The sequence below is a fragment of the Atractosteus spatula genome, chromosome 19, assembly GCF_055471065.1.
Source record: "Atractosteus spatula isolate fAtrSpa1 chromosome 19, fAtrSpa1.hap1, whole genome shotgun sequence".
Classification (NCBI taxonomy): Eukaryota; Metazoa; Chordata; class Actinopteri; order Semionotiformes; family Lepisosteidae; genus Atractosteus; species Atractosteus spatula.
This window is the reverse complement of record NC_142724.1, coordinates 15,142,388-15,160,088: the sequence shown is the minus strand read 5'-3', so window position 1 is coordinate 15,160,088 and position 17,701 is coordinate 15,142,388. Positions and strand designations below refer to the sequence as shown.

At 38.1% G+C, this 17,701-nt stretch overlaps 1 protein-coding gene and 1 pseudogene across 2 annotated transcripts in view; both read left to right on the top strand.

Moving 5' to 3' along the window:
• Window positions 1-11,777, top strand: part of LOC148818152 (E3 ubiquitin-protein ligase Itchy-like) — a 37,675-nt gene extending 25,898 nt beyond the window's left edge. The window contains exons 14-25 of one of the 2 annotated variants that reach the window (XM_088937392.1): window positions 929-1,001; window positions 1,158-1,229; window positions 1,676-1,764; window positions 2,555-2,714; window positions 3,202-3,335; window positions 5,342-5,482; window positions 5,685-5,805; window positions 6,407-6,511; window positions 7,017-7,113; window positions 7,322-7,394; window positions 8,172-8,276; window positions 9,107-9,186. In XM_088937392.1, coding sequence (XP_088793518.1) covers window positions 929-1,001; window positions 1,158-1,229; window positions 1,676-1,764; window positions 2,555-2,714; window positions 3,202-3,335; window positions 5,342-5,482; window positions 5,685-5,805; window positions 6,407-6,511; window positions 7,017-7,113; window positions 7,322-7,394; window positions 8,172-8,271 — 1,165 coding nt within the window. In that variant the 3' untranslated portion in view covers window positions 8,272-8,276; window positions 9,107-9,186. Of the gene's footprint in view, window positions 1-928; window positions 1,002-1,157; window positions 1,230-1,675; window positions 1,765-2,554; window positions 2,715-3,201; window positions 3,336-5,341; window positions 5,483-5,684; window positions 5,806-6,406; window positions 6,512-7,016; window positions 7,114-7,321; window positions 7,395-8,171 lie in introns of both variants that reach the window. The other variant, XM_088937391.1, reaches the window with a different exon arrangement.
• Window positions 11,778-13,248: 1,471 nt separating this feature from the next.
• LOC148818151 (aquaporin-4-like) lies at window positions 13,249-16,918 on the top strand (annotated as a pseudogene).
• The last annotated feature ends 783 nt before the right edge of the window (window positions 16,919-17,701 follow it).

The window sequence follows — 17,701 nt, the reverse complement described above, 5'->3', positions numbered from 1 at the left end:
AAGAATTTTAATGCTTCTGCTCCTGACTGGTATTGTTATACAAATGAAATGCACTATATTTGTGTATATCGTGTCATTAGTTAATAATCTGCCTTATATTTGAGGACAAACCTGGAAAGTTTTTGTATGTTAATGTTACAGTGCATTGCCTCAGTTTTTACCAGCCAGGTTGATTTGTGGTTGGGACACAGTTTACTGACTGCAGCCTTTTTCTACAAATGTCACCTGTATATCTCAAGTCCTCCTTAGCTAAATGGCATTGTTTTGTCTAGCTCACAGAGGTGCAGAACTCTGGGCCTCACGGGCAGAATGCAGCAGCTTTTCATAGTCCATTTAAGTTGTCAGCAGCTTTGCGAAAACTTGTGTTGGTCTGGTTAAGGTGATGATTAGCTCAAGTGCGTCATTAAGAGCAGAGGTGGAATGAATCCTGCAAACACAGCAGCCCTACAGGGCTAGAGTTGCATATATCTCCAGTAACTTAAGTTCTTCAGAAAGAAAAAATATTGAACTGCACAATCATGTTTTTCTAAAAAAAATGCTTCCTGGTATTTTGTGGCACAGTCTATTTTGAAACTTCTTTGATGATCTAAGAATCTCTTAGTGAAGAAAAACAGATATACTCTTTTGCAAAAACTTGCATCATAACTATGGTTTGTGGTTTGCATGTTTCTTGTAGTTGCCTTCTCTTGAGTTATTCTGTAATGGGAATTTCCCAGGCTGTGTAACTAATTTGCTGGTAAAACGACTTGTATTTTCACTAGTTGGTTAATAACTGACAGGCTGTTTAACAAAACACCACTTTCTTCAGTTTCCCTTTGTCACCTGAGGAAGAATGCTGCTGAGTCTGCCCACAAACAAACAAGCTGTTGAAAATTTTGTTTGGTACAAAATCATTCAGATTTTCTTTTCATCTTTTCATCTCCTTCAGAGAAAATGGGCCCCAGATCACCTATGTACGAGACTTTAAAGCCAAAGTACAATACTTCAGATTCTGGTGTCAGGTAAATGTCCAGTTATTTATTTAAACATTGAAAGTATTAAAATTCCAGTTTACTGAATATAATTCTGTCATCTGTTGTATTACAAAATATAATTGATATTTTACACATAAGTAATGTTTTTTATTATCTTTGTTAAATCTTAATTTTGTTTTTCAGCAATTGTCAATGCCTCAGCACATAAAGATCACTGTATCCAGGAAAACATTATTTGAAGATTCATTTCAGCAAGTGAGTAAATGATTCCTACTGGCAATGGGTTAAAGAGAAACCCTGGCTGTAAATTGTACTTAGCTTGGTCAGTCCTCCTTATCTGTACTGATGAACTTCTTCATTGCCATTCTGCTGGACTTGTTGCTGTCTCAATGGTTTTGTGAGGTTGATTTGCTCTCAAATGTTTTGAGTGAACTACTTCAAGAGAACAACCATATCCTTCCGTTTACTGGTCAAGAGCCCATTCCTCCATACGCTTTAGTATGATGAATGAGGTTAAATCTTGCTTGGACCTGTCAAGTTTCTTGTGGTCGTAGAAATGAAGAAGGAATTTACATTTTCTGGAAGAAATAAACCAAATTATACACGTGAAATAAAATAAGATTATCTACTCTTCTTCCGTAATGGGTGGTCTTTCACGGGAGAGCCTGCTAATTACTGTTTTGTTAAATTAATCTTTTCAGATAATGAGCTTCAATGCTCAAGATCTGAGACGCCGATTATGGATAATTTTTCCCGAGGAAGAAGGTCTGGACTATGGAGGTGTCGCAAGGCAAGTTTCCTGCTTCATTTTGGAACATGTTTCAGTTTTTCTGCTGCTTATACATGATTTCCACAAGACCTCTGTATAAATATCTGCTTGAATCATAATAATACCATATAATTTAATTCCCTTAGTTTATACTCTTAAAAAAGGGAACAGTCACAGAGAAGCATTTGATATTTTTTTCATATGTCACCTTAGATGGTATTTTCGGAGCTCCACAATAGATATTTGTTAAAGTGTTAGTGTGGACTTCAATAAGTAAAGTGGGGGGGGGGGGGAAAGTCCGTAAGTTTACAAAATCAAGCTGTGGTCTGCAAAACATCTGTATTTAATGTGTATTTTAACCACACTCTCCAATTAAAATGGTTGTTGCCTGTGGTGTTTAAAAGCCCCAAGTGTGTCAGCCAGTAAAGGTGCTCTCTCAAGTGCAGATTGAGTGCTGTGATCCAGGGTGGGAGGCGGTCTGGGCACTTTCAGCTCTTTTGAGTCAGCGTTCTTGCTGTCTCGCAGATTTGCAGCCTTGCGGTGCTATCAGTGATGGCTCATGTATTTAACATGTGACTGTGTTTTAAGAGAAATATCTTATCTCAGCTCATTGTAGGAGTCTGCCTACACTTCCTCATGCTCACCCTTTATGTGGTAGTGGGGTTCGTAGCTGCAAGCCGAGATTGGGTGGGCACAACACAAAACAATAGATAATTTTAATTTGAAAAAAAAATCATTTTTAGCAATAGATAGCTGTTGCTGTATATGAAGATGTCTGTTTGTAGTGACTATAAAGTGCCTGTCTACCCAGGGAATGGTTTTTCCTGCTGTCCCATGAGGTGCTGAACCCCATGTACTGCCTGTTTGAATACGCTGGCAAAGACAACTACTGCCTGCAAATCAACCCAGCCTCCTACATCAACCCCGATCATCTCAAATACTTCAAGTTCATTGGCAGGTTCATAGCCATGGTGAGAGATTGTTGCTTTATTTTTCTATTAATATACAGGTTTATCATCTAATGGTGCTGCTGAGTCCATGTATGCGCAGTGATTGCACCACTTGTTCAGTTAGTAATCATTTTCATTGACAACTGATATTTTCAGAAAATTAAACCAGCCTAATAGAATTTTTTAGTGAAATGAGCCATGATTTTCTTTCTCAGTCTAATAAAAAATGTGCTATGTTTAGAAGTTACTTGTATAAAATGCATGAAATATAACTGCATATTTGTGAAGAATCTGGTAAGTTTTTTCCTGTAGAAAACTGTAAATGCAGGATTCCATTTCTGAGGCTAAATGTTTGGGTTTTATTTCTTACTTGACTCCATTGATAGGACAGTGAATTAATATTTTACATTAATTTCAATAATCTCAACTCAATAAATGAGTTGAAATCCCATGCTCTGTACAGAATGTGCAGTTGAACTTTTGAACATTGTTTCCTTGATTGTTTCAGGCCCTATTCCATGGGAAATTCATTGATACTGGATTTTCTCTGCCTTTCTACAAACGCATTCTGAACAAGCCTTTGGCTCTGAAGGATCTAGAATCCATTGATCCTGAATTCTACAATTCCCTCATCTGGATAAAGTAAGTTGTCTCCAAAAACTTTCAGCACTTTTCTTAAAGTTGTTTTAACAATATTCACAGACACATTAAATAAAACGGGGTTTGTTTTGTTTTTGGAATAATGTTTATAATTTTTTATAAACATGGTGGTGGTATGGATGTAATGGTGGTAAGGATGTAATGAAAGGTGTGTATTGAGAAATGAAGCATTAACAATTGATATTTTAGTTCATAAAGATTAGGTGTTAAGATGCCACAAACTAGGAGCCAGTACAAATAATATTTTAGGCTTTTTTGGTTCACAGGTGACAGGAAAATTAATCAGTCTTAGAACCCTGAAGTCCTTTTTAATAAACTGACAAAAATGTTTATTTGGTTATATTTAAAAAAAATTACTTTACATTAAAATTACATATCCTTTATGTAATTAATGTTAAAATGTATTTACAAGTTCTGTCATTACAATAACTTCAAACCAAATCAATTTTCAAATAATTAAATGGAGTAATATAGGAAGAATTGGTATTATTTATTTAAAAATCCAAATGTTTCTTTTTGGGTAATTTATACTACTATAGCCTCCTGTTTTACCAGTGATAAGTTTAATTCCTGTACATTTCAAGGAAGATAGTCAGGAGAACTGATAAACATATCCTGTCCATAAACACAAATTAACAACAGTGTATTGCCAAAGAGTAATGAATAACCCTTTCCTGTTAAAGGTTGTACAAAATCTGTTTCTTTAAAAGTGTTGTGTTGGACAAAACCTTGACACACATAGCTTTTTTTTCTCTGACTGTTATCACCACAAGCTAGATTTTAGTGTGAGAGTGTCCATAACTCTGTATCACTGATAGAGTTATTTCTAATTATTATAATGGTTCACTGTTTAAATATAATGTTCTTAACTTAATGATCTAACATTTTAAAATATAATTGGCTAATTTGCTAACTCTTTACTAGTTGATTTTAAATTAGTAATAGGTGCTTAAGAAACAATAACAGTGTGGGAGTGGGCAGAGCCACGGTGAGCACCGATAAAAAGTCAACACCCCTAACTGAGGGACAGAAGCACTGGTGTGAGGTTAGCAGGAACCAAAAATAACACAAAAAAAGGTTGGAAAAAACAAAACAAAAAGAAATGTGCCACTGTGCATCGCGACATCCAGGCTGGGCTTAACCTATTTTACGGGGTCCAGCCTGGGGAAAAGAACTGCTTAGCACAGCGATGACCAGACTGGAGTTACCCTATTTAGCGGGGTCCAGTCTGGAAGAGCAGGAAGCATAAGGCCAACACAAAATAAATACTTAATTTGTAGAAAAGGTCAGCCTGCCCCGGTAGAGATACATGATGGGACAGGCAAATAGAAAATTAAAAAGAAGAAAAATTATAGCCTTAAGTGGGTACGATTCCCTCCGGAACTGCCAGTGAAAATTTTTCCCCTTCCAGAGGGTTGCCCTGCTCATCCCTTCCGTGCTTTTATAGAGCCCTCACAGCTGTGGCTCGTCCTCAGGCAGCCAGAACAGTAGTGACTACCAAGACAACGCGTCACCCTTCATCCAGGGCTCTGCCTCCACACTGAACATGCTCCCGCGTAATGCCACAGAATGCTTAGATCTTTAAAATTGTGCCTTGTTCTGGTTTTCTGCAAAATATCGAAGTCTATTGGTGGAGCATGTTCACAATTAATATTGTGAACAATATGTTCCAGTTGCTGGTTTTAATTAAAAAAAAATGGTAAGTTGCCATATTCATTTTGAGTGCACACATTTCTTTGAGTGCACACTATTCTGTAAGTTATATGTTGTGCAGACCAAAAGGCCTTTTTTTTATCTTGTAAGTTTATGATCTTATAAATTGTAATAAAATCTTAGCTGAGGTTATTGATTTTTGAATGTTCATAATTTCCCTGTCTAACTTAACTGTCCTCTTTCTTGTACTTTTGAAGTTTGATTTAAGGAGTTTTTGTTTGCTGTTCTATTTAATAAATGGCAAGTAACTTTGCTCCTGGGATTGTCTTTTCTAGGGAGAACAACATTGAGGAGTGTGGTCTGGAAATGTATTTCTCGGTGGATAAGGAAATCCTGGGAGAAGTCACAACTCATGAACTGAAACCAGATGGAAGCAATGTTTTAGTTACAGAAGAAAATAAGGAGGAGTATATCAAGTATGCCCACTTCAGAAGGCTAAGAGTTTGTTGTTTTCCAAGTGCTTTTATCAGTACTTTAGGTATTTGTCAGAATGAAGAATTATAAGCCGGTTAGAACTTTAAACAGTGAAGAAATTCATAGTTTCCTCAATGCATGTCAACCTATATGAACATGCTGTAAAGAAATAAATGATGAGCCTTTCAACTCTTGTTTCTGTAGGCTTGTGGCAGAATGGAGACTGTCCAGGGGCGTGGAGGAGCAGACTCAGGCTTTCTTCGAGGGTTTCAATGAAGTTCTTCCACAGCAATACCTGCAATATTTCGATGCAAAAGAATTGGAGGTTAGGAGCTTGCTAAACTTAAACCTCCCTTGTTTTGTAGGCTTTACCACGCTGAAGTACATCAACTGAAATTTGACTACTGCTTTCACTCATCCTCCCCGCATCACTCCTTCAAATTTAGAAAAGGTTTTCAGTATTTTCTGACTGCTCCATTAAAAATTATGTTTTAGTTCAAAAAATTTAGAAGGTGTGAGGACATTTTGAAATTGAAACAGAGCTGCAAAGATTACTTGAGAAAGCAAACATTAAATGAAAATCTCAGTTTTTACAACTTAGGAGGAATGGTGTTCAACACTGGCTCCCTTATTAAAGTTTATGGTATATTCGCACAGTGTTTCTATGGTTTTCTCATGTAGTTACTATTAGTAGACCTTTTCTGTTCTTCTTTCCAAAATATATATCATCACATTTCTCTGTGGTTTAGTGTGCTTCTTCCTCAATTTCACTGTGCTTTAATTCTGTTTTACTCTGCTTTTACTGTACTATACCGTGATATGCATGCATAAGGACTCTTACTATCTCTTAAGATAAAAGGTCCCAGTTTTGGACCTTGTTTTCCAGTCTTGACAGTGGAAGCTAATGCCATGAGTTACTCCCACAGGTGATGCTCTGCGGGATGCAGGAGATTGACCTGGCAGACTGGCAAAGGAACACCATCTACCGCCACTATGCACGCAGCAGCAAGCAGATTGTATGGTTCTGGCAGGTCAGTACAGGGCCACCAAAACACAGCCATCTGTCTTGTTTTTGACTATGGAAAATATTCTACTCTACCCTTTCTGCAGTCTGTTCCTCTCAGTCGGGTTGTTAAGTAACATTGAAGTCATCAAGTGGAGCTGTTTCTTTGTTTGCAGACGGTTTTTGTTAAATAGCATTTTTATACCACAAATAGGAAGTATCCCAAACTGGTGTGCACTCTTCTGGAGTCACAGAATGTTATAGATCAGCTTTGGGGTGTTGATGATTTTAAGAGTATTTTCCTGTGTTGTTCAACACTTCATCTTTGCATTTGTGTTGTTTTAACTTTCAAGTCCATTTACCTGAATCCTAGAAGTGAAGGTGGGTATTAGTTAAATAGCACCTCTTTTATGTAATAAAAGCACAAGATAAAAATGGCAAAAATGTAAAACAGTTTTCCCAGACAACATGCTAGGAAATATTTCAAATATGTAATAAGTCTTTCAAATGTTATACTCCTTCTGCCCCTGCAGTTAATCAAGGAAATGGACAATGAAAAGCGTATGCGCCTGCTGCAGTTCGTCACTGGGACCTGTCGTCTGCCTGTGGGAGGATTCGCTGACCTCATGGGTGAGTGGTTTTAGAAGGTGACCCTGGAAGCTGAACTGTACAAGAGGCAATGGGTTGATTTGGAACAGAACTTTGGTCACACTGGCCCTGCAGGTTTCCCCACTTCCTTTCTGCACCCTGTCATCCCAACAGATAAATGCAGGAATTTTCTTTTTTGCTGGAGTGCTGTGAAATACTTCCATACAAATATGTTTTTCTGTACTTTCAGGGAGCAATGGCCCACAGAAATTTTGCATCGAGAAAGTAGGGAAAGAAAACTGGTTGCCTAGAAGTCACACCTGGTGAGTTCATTATATTGTTTCCTGTGATGCTGTGCTTAATTTAGCCCATCCTAATGTGACACCACACCCATTATGTAGTAGCAGAACCACAATTTATGTTGATCACTGGAAAGTATTGCATTTTATGATGGTCAGACTCAGATTTGTAATCTTAAAGATGGTGCCTTGTGGTTGCAGGTTTGAAATTGAATTGTGAACTAGATTTTTTTTTGCTTGCCTGCTCAATTTTGGTATTGGATTCCATTTATACCAGTAGTGCTAAAATGTTAAGCCTTGCTCTTTTCAATATGATGCTTTTAAAGGTGCTGCAGAAGGGTTTCATTTCTTTGTTATACGGCTTTATCATCTTTTCATAATTTGCCCTCTCCCATTCAAAGAATGTAAACATCATCTCACTTTGTCATCTTATAAACTAACTGTGGGGACTGGATCAGTGCTGTCCTGCTGCTTATTCATATCAAGTAGACAGAATGTTTTAATCTGATTTAGAAATAGGTGCTGTCTTAACGTGTGGTAATTGTACCTGTGCTTTCATATTAATCCAATTTAGATTGTTTATTTTAAAAACAGACATACTCTGCACTTATGCTAGTTTAGGTTCCTGGCACCTAGCATTAAATTTAGGCTTTTTTGGTTCATGTATATATTAGAGTGGCTGATAAAATATATACCTATATAAGCACACGACATACCTAAATACTGTATTTTCAAACATTAAAAAACTTTACAGTACAGTTGCCTTTTGACTTAACTTTTTTTCCTGTTTTGCAATTCTAGCTTTAATCGCTTGGATCTGCCTCCCTACAAGAGCTATGAGCAGCTGAAAGAGAAGCTGCTGTTTGCAATTGAGGAAACTGAAGGGTTTGGACAAGAGTGACCACTGTGGGTACCTGAGGCGCCTGCACCATGCAACTTTGTTCTTTTTCATTCAGCAGAGCTTTCGGGGTTGACCCTTCTGTTTCATTCTTGTGCTGGCTACGCTCAGCAGTCTTGTCGATTCCGAGCTTTGTCCTGAGAATGATCACCTGTCTGCCGCCTCTCAAACAGCCATGTGCTTAGCCGAAGGCCTGACCTGGCTCTCGTTTAAAAGACACTCTCGCTCGATCTCGCAAAAAAGACTATGTAGAAACAGGTGAGCCTGGAGAGTTGGAAGGGGCTAAACTGTACAGCATCCTTTGTGTTCTTCTCCACTGTTTTGAGTTCGTCTCCACTTAAAGATTTTAATTTTTTTTGGATGCGTATTTAATTCAGAAGTGCACACACTGTCACAAATCACATTTTGAATGAGTAATCTAAAGATTGTTTTCATGTAGGTAAGGACTGAATGTGGAAGCCTGAAAAATGTGCACTATGATGTATTTTGTCATGTCTTTTTGCAATTAAGAATTATTGATTTGACTCTTGAAGCAAAAGAAAATGTAAATGACTTAATGAAACAAACTGATCAGGAAATTAAGGAATAGCTGTGATGCTCTTTTCCTTTGGTATGCTGAGATGGTGCCTAAAACCTTTCATTTCAGATTTCATTTTTCGTGCGGTGAAAAAGCACTTTAAATACAAATTATTTTGGAAAATATTAGGTTTTTGCATAAGAATGCTTATAAATACCTCGGTGAGGACATAATCTAAATCTAACCACAATTTGGAGATTTTCTTTGCCTGTTATGCATAAGGTGCAGACTTGACATGCCAGTCTTCTGCTTCTTTCCTAGTTGTGACGGCTGTCCCTAGTACTGCTTGACATCTGCCTTGTGTGGTGAATTTGTGCAATTTTGTCTGAAAAGCTTTTTTTCAAGGTTTTTGCAGTTCATCAAAACCATATTGGGAAAACAAAGGAATTTTTGAGAGAAAAATGGTTTCATCACTGACAGCCTGTGAATTTGTAAAGAATTCTGCACTCTTTAAAGTTTAAATGTTTTTTGTGTTCTAGTGCCCTGTACTCACAGGTTTTGCTTTGAAAGGTAACTGCAGAAACATGAGAAATCATGTTTGACTCTTAATGAAGCAAGCATGTAATTTATACCAATGTGTGCTGCAAGGCAGAAACTTTTCATTGTTACTATTCTGTAATTGTGTATTCCTAACCAACAGAGCTGATAATAGTTTTGAACAGTGTCTTCAGTTGAACCTATAGTTTTGAAGCCATACCTTCATTACACATGAAGTCCAGGACAAATGTGTGCTTTTTAATGCTCTTTACTCATCTCTCACTAGTAAATCTATTGAAAATGTAAAATAAAGTGAGAAAGGCATACTGCCCTATATTTTTAAATATGATAAATTATAATAAACGGATAAAGCAGCTGCAGCCCTAGTTTTATAGGGTTTTGCTGTTTATAGTTTATTTTTATTGGTGTTGATTTCCTGTAAAAGCAATGATTGTACATATAAAAATTAACCATGACATAATTACGTCATCAGCACCCTTCCCAGGTGATATCAGCTGATGTCAAAATGCAAAATGTAGAGGCTGTGTTAGATTTACATCTTGCTCTGTGGCTTGCCAGGCTCTGCAATGCCCTCTACTAGCAATAAAAAGGTGATTCTGAGAAGTCAGCGGCATCGGGCATTTAACCTTTTAAAATGAAATGGTATGATTCATTTTTTCCCCTAGGGTTTTACTTTGACAGATGTGGAAAACATTTAAAAAACAGTACCCTTTGTGACTGCAGCATACCGTTATAAATCTTAAAAGTCAAAATTAATTTGCCTGTTTGTCTTCCCTAAAAAATGATTTAATTGTGAAAATTTAAATACATAATTTTTACAATAACATATGATGCCAATATTTGTTCTTTTTCAACTTTTTCCAGTTACCTTTACTTGTTATATTATTGCTACAGACTTCCTGGTATGTGGCTTGTATGTCAAAGCATATAGAACTAGATGGAGGTGTGTGCACTTTTTGTACTGTTTCTGTATCCGTTATCCACTCAGGTAGACATCGAAGGAGTCATTCAGCAATGTTTCAGACTGAAAGGATAACAAAATAGAGGCTTTAGATGTCAATCCTTTCCTACATCTGTGACCTGATTTTATGTGCAACACTTAAAGTTACTGTTGCACAGCTCTGTTGAAGGTCAGAAACGGAACCATTAGTACGTCTGGCTGTCCTGAGCACTGCAGCAGCCAGCACCTAAATGGTGTTTTAGGTTAGCAGATTTTCTCAATGGAGAGAAAAGCAGAGAAGGAAATGCAGAATTATTTACCATTTTCCTTCAGATTTCCTTTCTTTTTCTGCCAGCTAAGCTTTTACCAGTTTCTTCCTCAATGACTCCCTTTTGTCTTTTAATTTTTGTTTTCCCTGTTATAATGTGGAACTTAGGAGAGCAGCTTCTGTTTTTCCTTTTCAACAAATGTCACTTTTAGTTTTTTTTTCTGTAGCAACCTTAATAGCAGTTGTTTAATTCAATTTATCTGTGTATCGAAATGCACCTTTCTCATATTTGTTGTTCAGTAGCTTCCATTATCTATAACTCCTGAATGTGGGGTAGTAGTGAAATCCTTTACAACAGATAAAATGTTTTGCGTGAAAGCAAATTAGCCATTTTACAGAATTCATTCTTTAACATTTGTAGATGGTAGAGCTAATTACTGTATATGCTCAAGTCTTTAATGCCTAAAACTGTGGTTTTCCAAATTATATTTAACATTTCAGTTCATCGGTTGTCACTGCAGAAGGCCGTCTTGAATTGAACATCTGTAACCAGAATATGAGCGTTATTATGCTTCTGCTGTTGTGGTTTTTTCTCTCAAAGCTGACTTTGAAATCATGGGTTTCTTGCACTCACAGATTCACTAATTCTCAAAAACTTCCAGCAATTCATGTTAAAGTATGTACATTGTCGCACAACATTTGATCAATTATTGCAAAACTGAGACTGCATTACCTCAGAGTCTTGATTCTTTTAAAAGGACTGTAACATCTTTCCGCCACATAATAAAGTTTAGGTAAACTGGCTTCAATATTCAGCTGTGTAGAGATGCAGTTGCACCACTCTTGATTGTTTGGATGGTGGAATATTTAATACCCCAGGGAAGAAATTGTAGATAAGTTTATATTGTACTGCAAATACATTGTGATCTTTTTTTTTATTTATCTGTGCCCGATACTTTGTTTTTCATTTGAGATCCCAATAATACATGCTTAGCTATTCTAATCTACTCTGTGTACATTAAATGAAGGCTGTAAATCATGTTAATAATGAATTCAGTTATCTTTTTGGTTTTTGTAAATTCTAATCTTTTAGTAACTGGGGTTAATGGTTTCGATGCTATTTAAGGATTCTTCACATTTTTTTCTGTTTTATCTGTACAGTAAGAACATTGGTGTAAAAATGTTTAAATCTGTTTAGAAATTTAAGAAATAAAACTATAAGGGTAGTTTGGAGTGTTTCACTGTCTTAATTTTCTTTTGATGGTGGTTTGTCCTAGTTCCAGTGTAAAATGTCCAAATACTGTATGTGCCTTCACTTCCTCCTAGAAGTCTGACTTCAGCCTGGAACAGACAGAATTTGTGATCCCCTCTATAACAAGACTATATACTATACGAGACTTTTTTGTTCTTCACTTTACAGTTGGAGATGAACACCAAATGCAACCTTTCTGTTGCAAACATACACCATGTAATCATTCATAAGTTTAAACTTGTTACCAGAATTATTAAGGAGATTACAAACAGATGTAATTACATATTTGCAATATAAATTATGGACAGCAATAACAGACCTTATTATTAAACTAGTCCCTGGGTTTCAACATGTGAAAATGTAACCTGTTGAATAGTTTGGAGAAAATTAAAGAATGGCAGATTTGATTCCTCTGTTATCAAGAGCAAAATGCCTTTTCAGTTGGCTGGAGGATGGACTGAGTCAATTTATGTGGACTTGACAGCAGTGAAGCCAGGTCTTCTTAACTGTGTAATGTTCCCGAAAGTCCCGGGACTTCATTGCTCTTCCTGCAGGCTGATCTTGAAGACATTTCACCAGTGTCCTCCCGTGGCTCATGGAGCAATGGCTTTCTTGTGAGATGAGAATGTGACAAGTACACTGTTAGATGCCTGAGCCTCTTCAGGATGGCAGCTGCAATCTGCTGCAAAGCAACTGGCAAATGTGTAACCTCTGTTGGTTTCAATGGTTGTCTCATTCACTACTAACCTGTGACTTTTACAGCAAATCTGCTGTTGGCCTCAACAGTTTTGTGATTTTTGTGATGCCTGAAATGTTTCTGCAGGTATGGAATTAAGTTTTTGAGGCTCAGTATATGTTTCTTTCCATTTTATTTAAATGTTGCAGAAAGAGAATGACCTTCAGGATGTTTCAGGTTGTGACCCCAACCCTCCATCAGCAGGGAGACTTTCTTAATTTTGTAAAAGTACCCTGTAGGTTTTATGGTGATAATTCTGGTTAGAATGCACTAAGACCTTCTGAAGTGTAATTTGAAAGAAACCCTCACAATCTAAGAAGCCCAGCTCTCTATATCTGTCAGAGAATAAGAGGGACTGAAACATGACTTGAGCAAGTTAGTTGTCCATATGTAATTGGCAACAAGTTATGGTTTTCTGTAAGGCAGGATTTTATGTGTGGGAGGTATTTTAGAGGAGGAGCTTAAATCGTTGGCTGAGTGTTATACTGACATTCAGTCAGGTTTTTATTTCCATTACTCCAGCTGGAGAAGACATCTACGCATTGATTGTTTCCACATTTTGTTGAGGATTTCATGCAATCTAATCTCTAATTTTCAGATAAAGAAAGGAGGAAGGACTCTGCAGTGAACTTGTTTCCTCAGTTTTTCAGAGCAGGAGTTTTGCTGATGTTCTGATTTTGATGCACTCTGCTGTCTGTCTCTGTCTGCCATGGCAGCTTGTAGGGGTGTCTGTACCAGGCAGTTCATCACAGCTCTTTGTGCGGAGTTTCTGGCTGTGTTCTTGTTCATGGTTGTTTGTTTGGGTTCCACTTTAGCAGTATCTTCTAAAGTTGAGGCAGAGCCCTTCACGCACATTGCTTTGTGTTTTGAGTTCACCATCACCATCCTTGTCCACTCCTTTGGACACATCTGTGAGGCTTGCCTCAACCCAGCTGTGACTCTGGCCATGGCGCTGACCCGAAAGATCACCATTGCCAAAGGCTTCCTCTACATGGTGGTCCAATGCTTGGCTGCCTTCACTGGAACAGCGGTTCTGCTACTCTTTAGACCCAAGAATGTTTTTGGAGTAACCCAGGTCAGAACAAACCATTTATGAAATTCCATGCTTTACTTCTTGCTTTTAAATCCTTCTGTTCTTTTGCCAGATTTTGAGACTTCCACACCCTGTGTCCCTGTCCACAATTTTCTCTTTTTAACTTCTCTCTGTTTCTTCTTTTTGAATCTATATAATTATCTTTTGTTTGCTTAACAGCCAAAACATTGGCTATGTCTCGAAACATTGTTTTTTTTCTTTTTACTTTTCAGTGTTCGATTACTCTTTATTTGTTCACTTGCAAATTGGCTTTGCTCTTGAGGTGCTTAACTTAAAGCATCTGGAAGGCACGATTTCAGGATAGTATTATTGCATTTTTCCTCAGACAATGTAACAAGTTGAAAAATGGAGTGGATTGATGCAAGTTATTCAGCTGATTTTCAGAGAAACATGTTTGTGTTCACTGTATTCACTGCAGGTAAGCACCGACATTCTTGCTTCCCAGGCTCTCTTTATCGAAGCCATCATTTCCTTCCAGCTGGTCTTCATGGTCTTTGCCTCCTGCGATCGCAACAGGAAGGACCTCAGGGCTCCACCTTCTCTGATCATCGGGTTATCGGTCACCACTGGACACCTCTTTGCTGTGAGAATCCTGCAGTAGATACTTTCTCAATAGTCTTGAGAAGACAGCATACCCGGAGTGTACAGCAAGTACCTATTATGCCACTTGTAACTGTGCTTTCACATAATCAAATCATACTGGGATCATCACAAGGACAGGAGAATGACCACAGAGCATTCACTGGTCACTATATGAACCACAGGAACTCACAGGTCACTAGATTACAGATGGCAGTTGTTCACAATTTATCCATAAAAGAGTGTTCAGCTGTATTACACACAAGCTCCTTAAATTGCACCAACTCATTAATAACATAGAATAACATCCAGAAAGCTACAGTATTTGTTCTGAAACTTGAGCTTACGGTTTTGTGTAATATAACAAATATATTACTTAAGTCTGGGCTGATGAAATCTAATAAGTAAATTGATTCTTAAAATGTAGAGAGCTTTAGGAAAATATATAACAAGGATGTAACTGCTGTGCTACGTGCAGATTTTTAGAAGACGGTGTGTCAACAAAGTACGCACTGTCTAGGTTACTTTTAGAAGACAGTGTATCAACACAGTATGTACTGTCTGGGTTATTAGATTAGCCGAAGGTAACTGATAAGCTTTGCAAAAAATACATTGGTGCTTCTTCTTTCGTTTTTATGATGTAATCTGTTTTGTCCTAAGGAAAGGAGAAGCAGCTGGATACTTAGAACAAAGTGTGATAGCACCCAACTCGTCAAGGGCACGGGATGTTTTAATAATGTTTATCTCTGCTGCTCGAAGAAGGGAGAATGAGAAACTATTTGAATAACTGCTCTTCTTTGCCTAAAAGCAAAAACCTATAAGTAATGGAAAATTACTGCTTTGCTTGTCCTTGAAGTGTTGCATCAGCTCAAAAAAGATATAAAACAAGGGCTCTCCCTGCTTGCTTTTGAATCAGCCTTCACTTCTCTGCAGAGAGGGGTGATAGTTTTTTCCCATATTGCAATATGAATAAAGACCTTACCGAGTGAATGAGAATACCTCTCCTGGCTCTTTTTCGATAAAATTCCACGACAGCTGACCACTCTTGTTTCTCAATGATCATGGACTTCTCTGATTTCTTTATTTAATCTGAATTGCAGTATTTTGCTGAACTGAAAGGTTTCAAGCAGGTGGAGGATTAAAAGAAACCTGCAGGCTTGCAGTCCAACAGGACCAGGCTGAGTCACTGCTAGGCTCTGCAGTTAATCAGTGCATTTCCCTCTGTGGACTGCAGGCACCCCTGACTGCAGCCAGCATGAACCTGCCAGGTCACTGGGCCCCAGCCTCATATTCCAACAGTGGGAAAATCACTGGGTGAGTAACAAATTTCTGCTTCGTTATTCCTCATAGATGTGGTGATTTGCTCTCTCACGCCTGGGAGAAGTGCTTGCACAATGAGGACATCTCGACATTGTTCCCCTTTTCACTGACACTCAGCACAGCTTCCTTGATTTTTCACAATAGCTTTGCTAATCCTTATGTTCGAGGGTAAACCCTGTGACGAGTTGTCCATTGGTCAGCTATGTGAATACCTCCCACATTTGACCAATATGTGATGTCACATAGTGTAAAACCACAGAAACATTACAGACTAGAGGTTATAGGGCCTGTCTCTGCAATTTCCCTCATGGGATCAATAAAGTATCTATCTTGCTTAGATTTTAGGAGCTCTTTGGCAGAACCTAGCCATTTCCTGAAGCATTTCAATGAGTTATCTTTAATAACAAGACTGGGTAGTATTTTTCAGACTCTGTGTAAAGAATGTCTTTCCATGTTGAATCTTTCATGCATTGCTTCAAAATTTTCAGTTGTGTCCCACATCATTTTCTTGTTGAATGTGAAGCTGTAGTTTGAGTTTATATAAAAAGTACCTTAAAACATTTTAAACACATTGCCTGTATCAGATACTAGCTGTCCCTTTTGTTCGAATATTGGAGAGTCTCCAGAAGAGGACTTGTTGGTGTTTGTGTATTTGAAAGTTTAGATTAGACAGGATGGTTGAAATTGAAACAGAAGCCAAGGAAATTGTGGTGCTTATCTGATACAGAATTAAATAAAAATACTGAAGGATCTAACGTTTTCTGAGAACCTTGCTTGTGCATCAGTAAGAGATACTGTAGATGTAATACTGGGGTTTTGTTTTATTTTCAGAATACAGTGCTTGGCCTTGCTACCTTCCTGATTACAATGGATAACAAATAATTCTGTTCAGGACCTAAGGCTGATCATCTAAACTGACAACTAATGCTATGCCCTTTCAATTTCTTTTTTTTTTAATCTGACCCATATAGATTCTGATGCTTTTGAATGCCTTTCCCTTTGTATAAGTTCAGGTGACTTATATGAAGTTACACCACCTCCTCATTGGACTTGGATGTATTATTTAAACACTCTGTGTCCAATTCTGTATTCATCCCTATTACTCTTCAGTAGCGAAGTTTCACATAACAAGGCATTACACACCAACTCCTGTGTCTGGGTCAGCAGGCTTGTCTCCGATGCACTTGTCTCCTCTCTGCAGGTGTACTGGGTTGGACCGGTGATGGGAGCAGTGGCTGCTGGCTTCTTGTATGAATTCCTGTTCTGTCCTGAGCCCGAGGTGAAAAGTCAGCGGCGAGTTACCTTTCCTCTGCGAAAGCCCGAGGAAAAGGAAATGACAGAAATGGTGCCCAGTGAGATACTGGAGCACCATATTGAAATCAAATGAGATTCCATCGCTTCTAGGTCTTAGCAACCAACCAGTCCTCCCAATACAACTATTTCAGAAGAACTTGATTAAGTTTCTTAATTCCCCCCTTTTCTGATTTAAAAAAAAAGAAACAAAATGGATTACATTTTCATTACATTAGAAATAGCAGATTTAATTTTATAACGTAATAAAATATAAAATGCAGTTTTTAAATTTTCTAGTAAAACCATGGAGGATTCAGAAACTGTTGCATTTATGCAGTAAATAATAATAATAATTGCTTAAACTTATATAGCGCTTTTCTGGACACTCCACTTAAAGCGCTTTACAGGTAATGGGGACTCCCCTCCACCACCACCAATGTGCAGCATCCACCTGGATGATGCAACGGCAGCCATAGTGCGCCAGAACGCTCACCCCACATCAGCTATTAGTGGGGAGGAGAGCAGAGTAATGAAGCCAGTTCATAGATGGGGATAATTAGGAGGCCATGATTGGTAAGGGCCAATGGGAAATGTGGCCAGGAGGCGGGGTTACACCCCTACTCTTTTTGAGAAACGCCCTGAGATTTTTAATGACCACAGAGAGTCAGTTTTACGTCTCATCCGAAGGACGGCGCCTGTTTACAGTATAGTGTCCCCGTCACTATACTGGGGCATTAGGACCCACATGGACCGCAGGGTTAGCGCCCCCTGCTGGCCACACTAACACCTCTTCCAGCAGCAACCTTAGTTTTTCCCAGGAGGTCTCTCATCCAGGTACTAACCAGGCTCACCTGCTTAGCTTCAGTGGGTTGCCAGT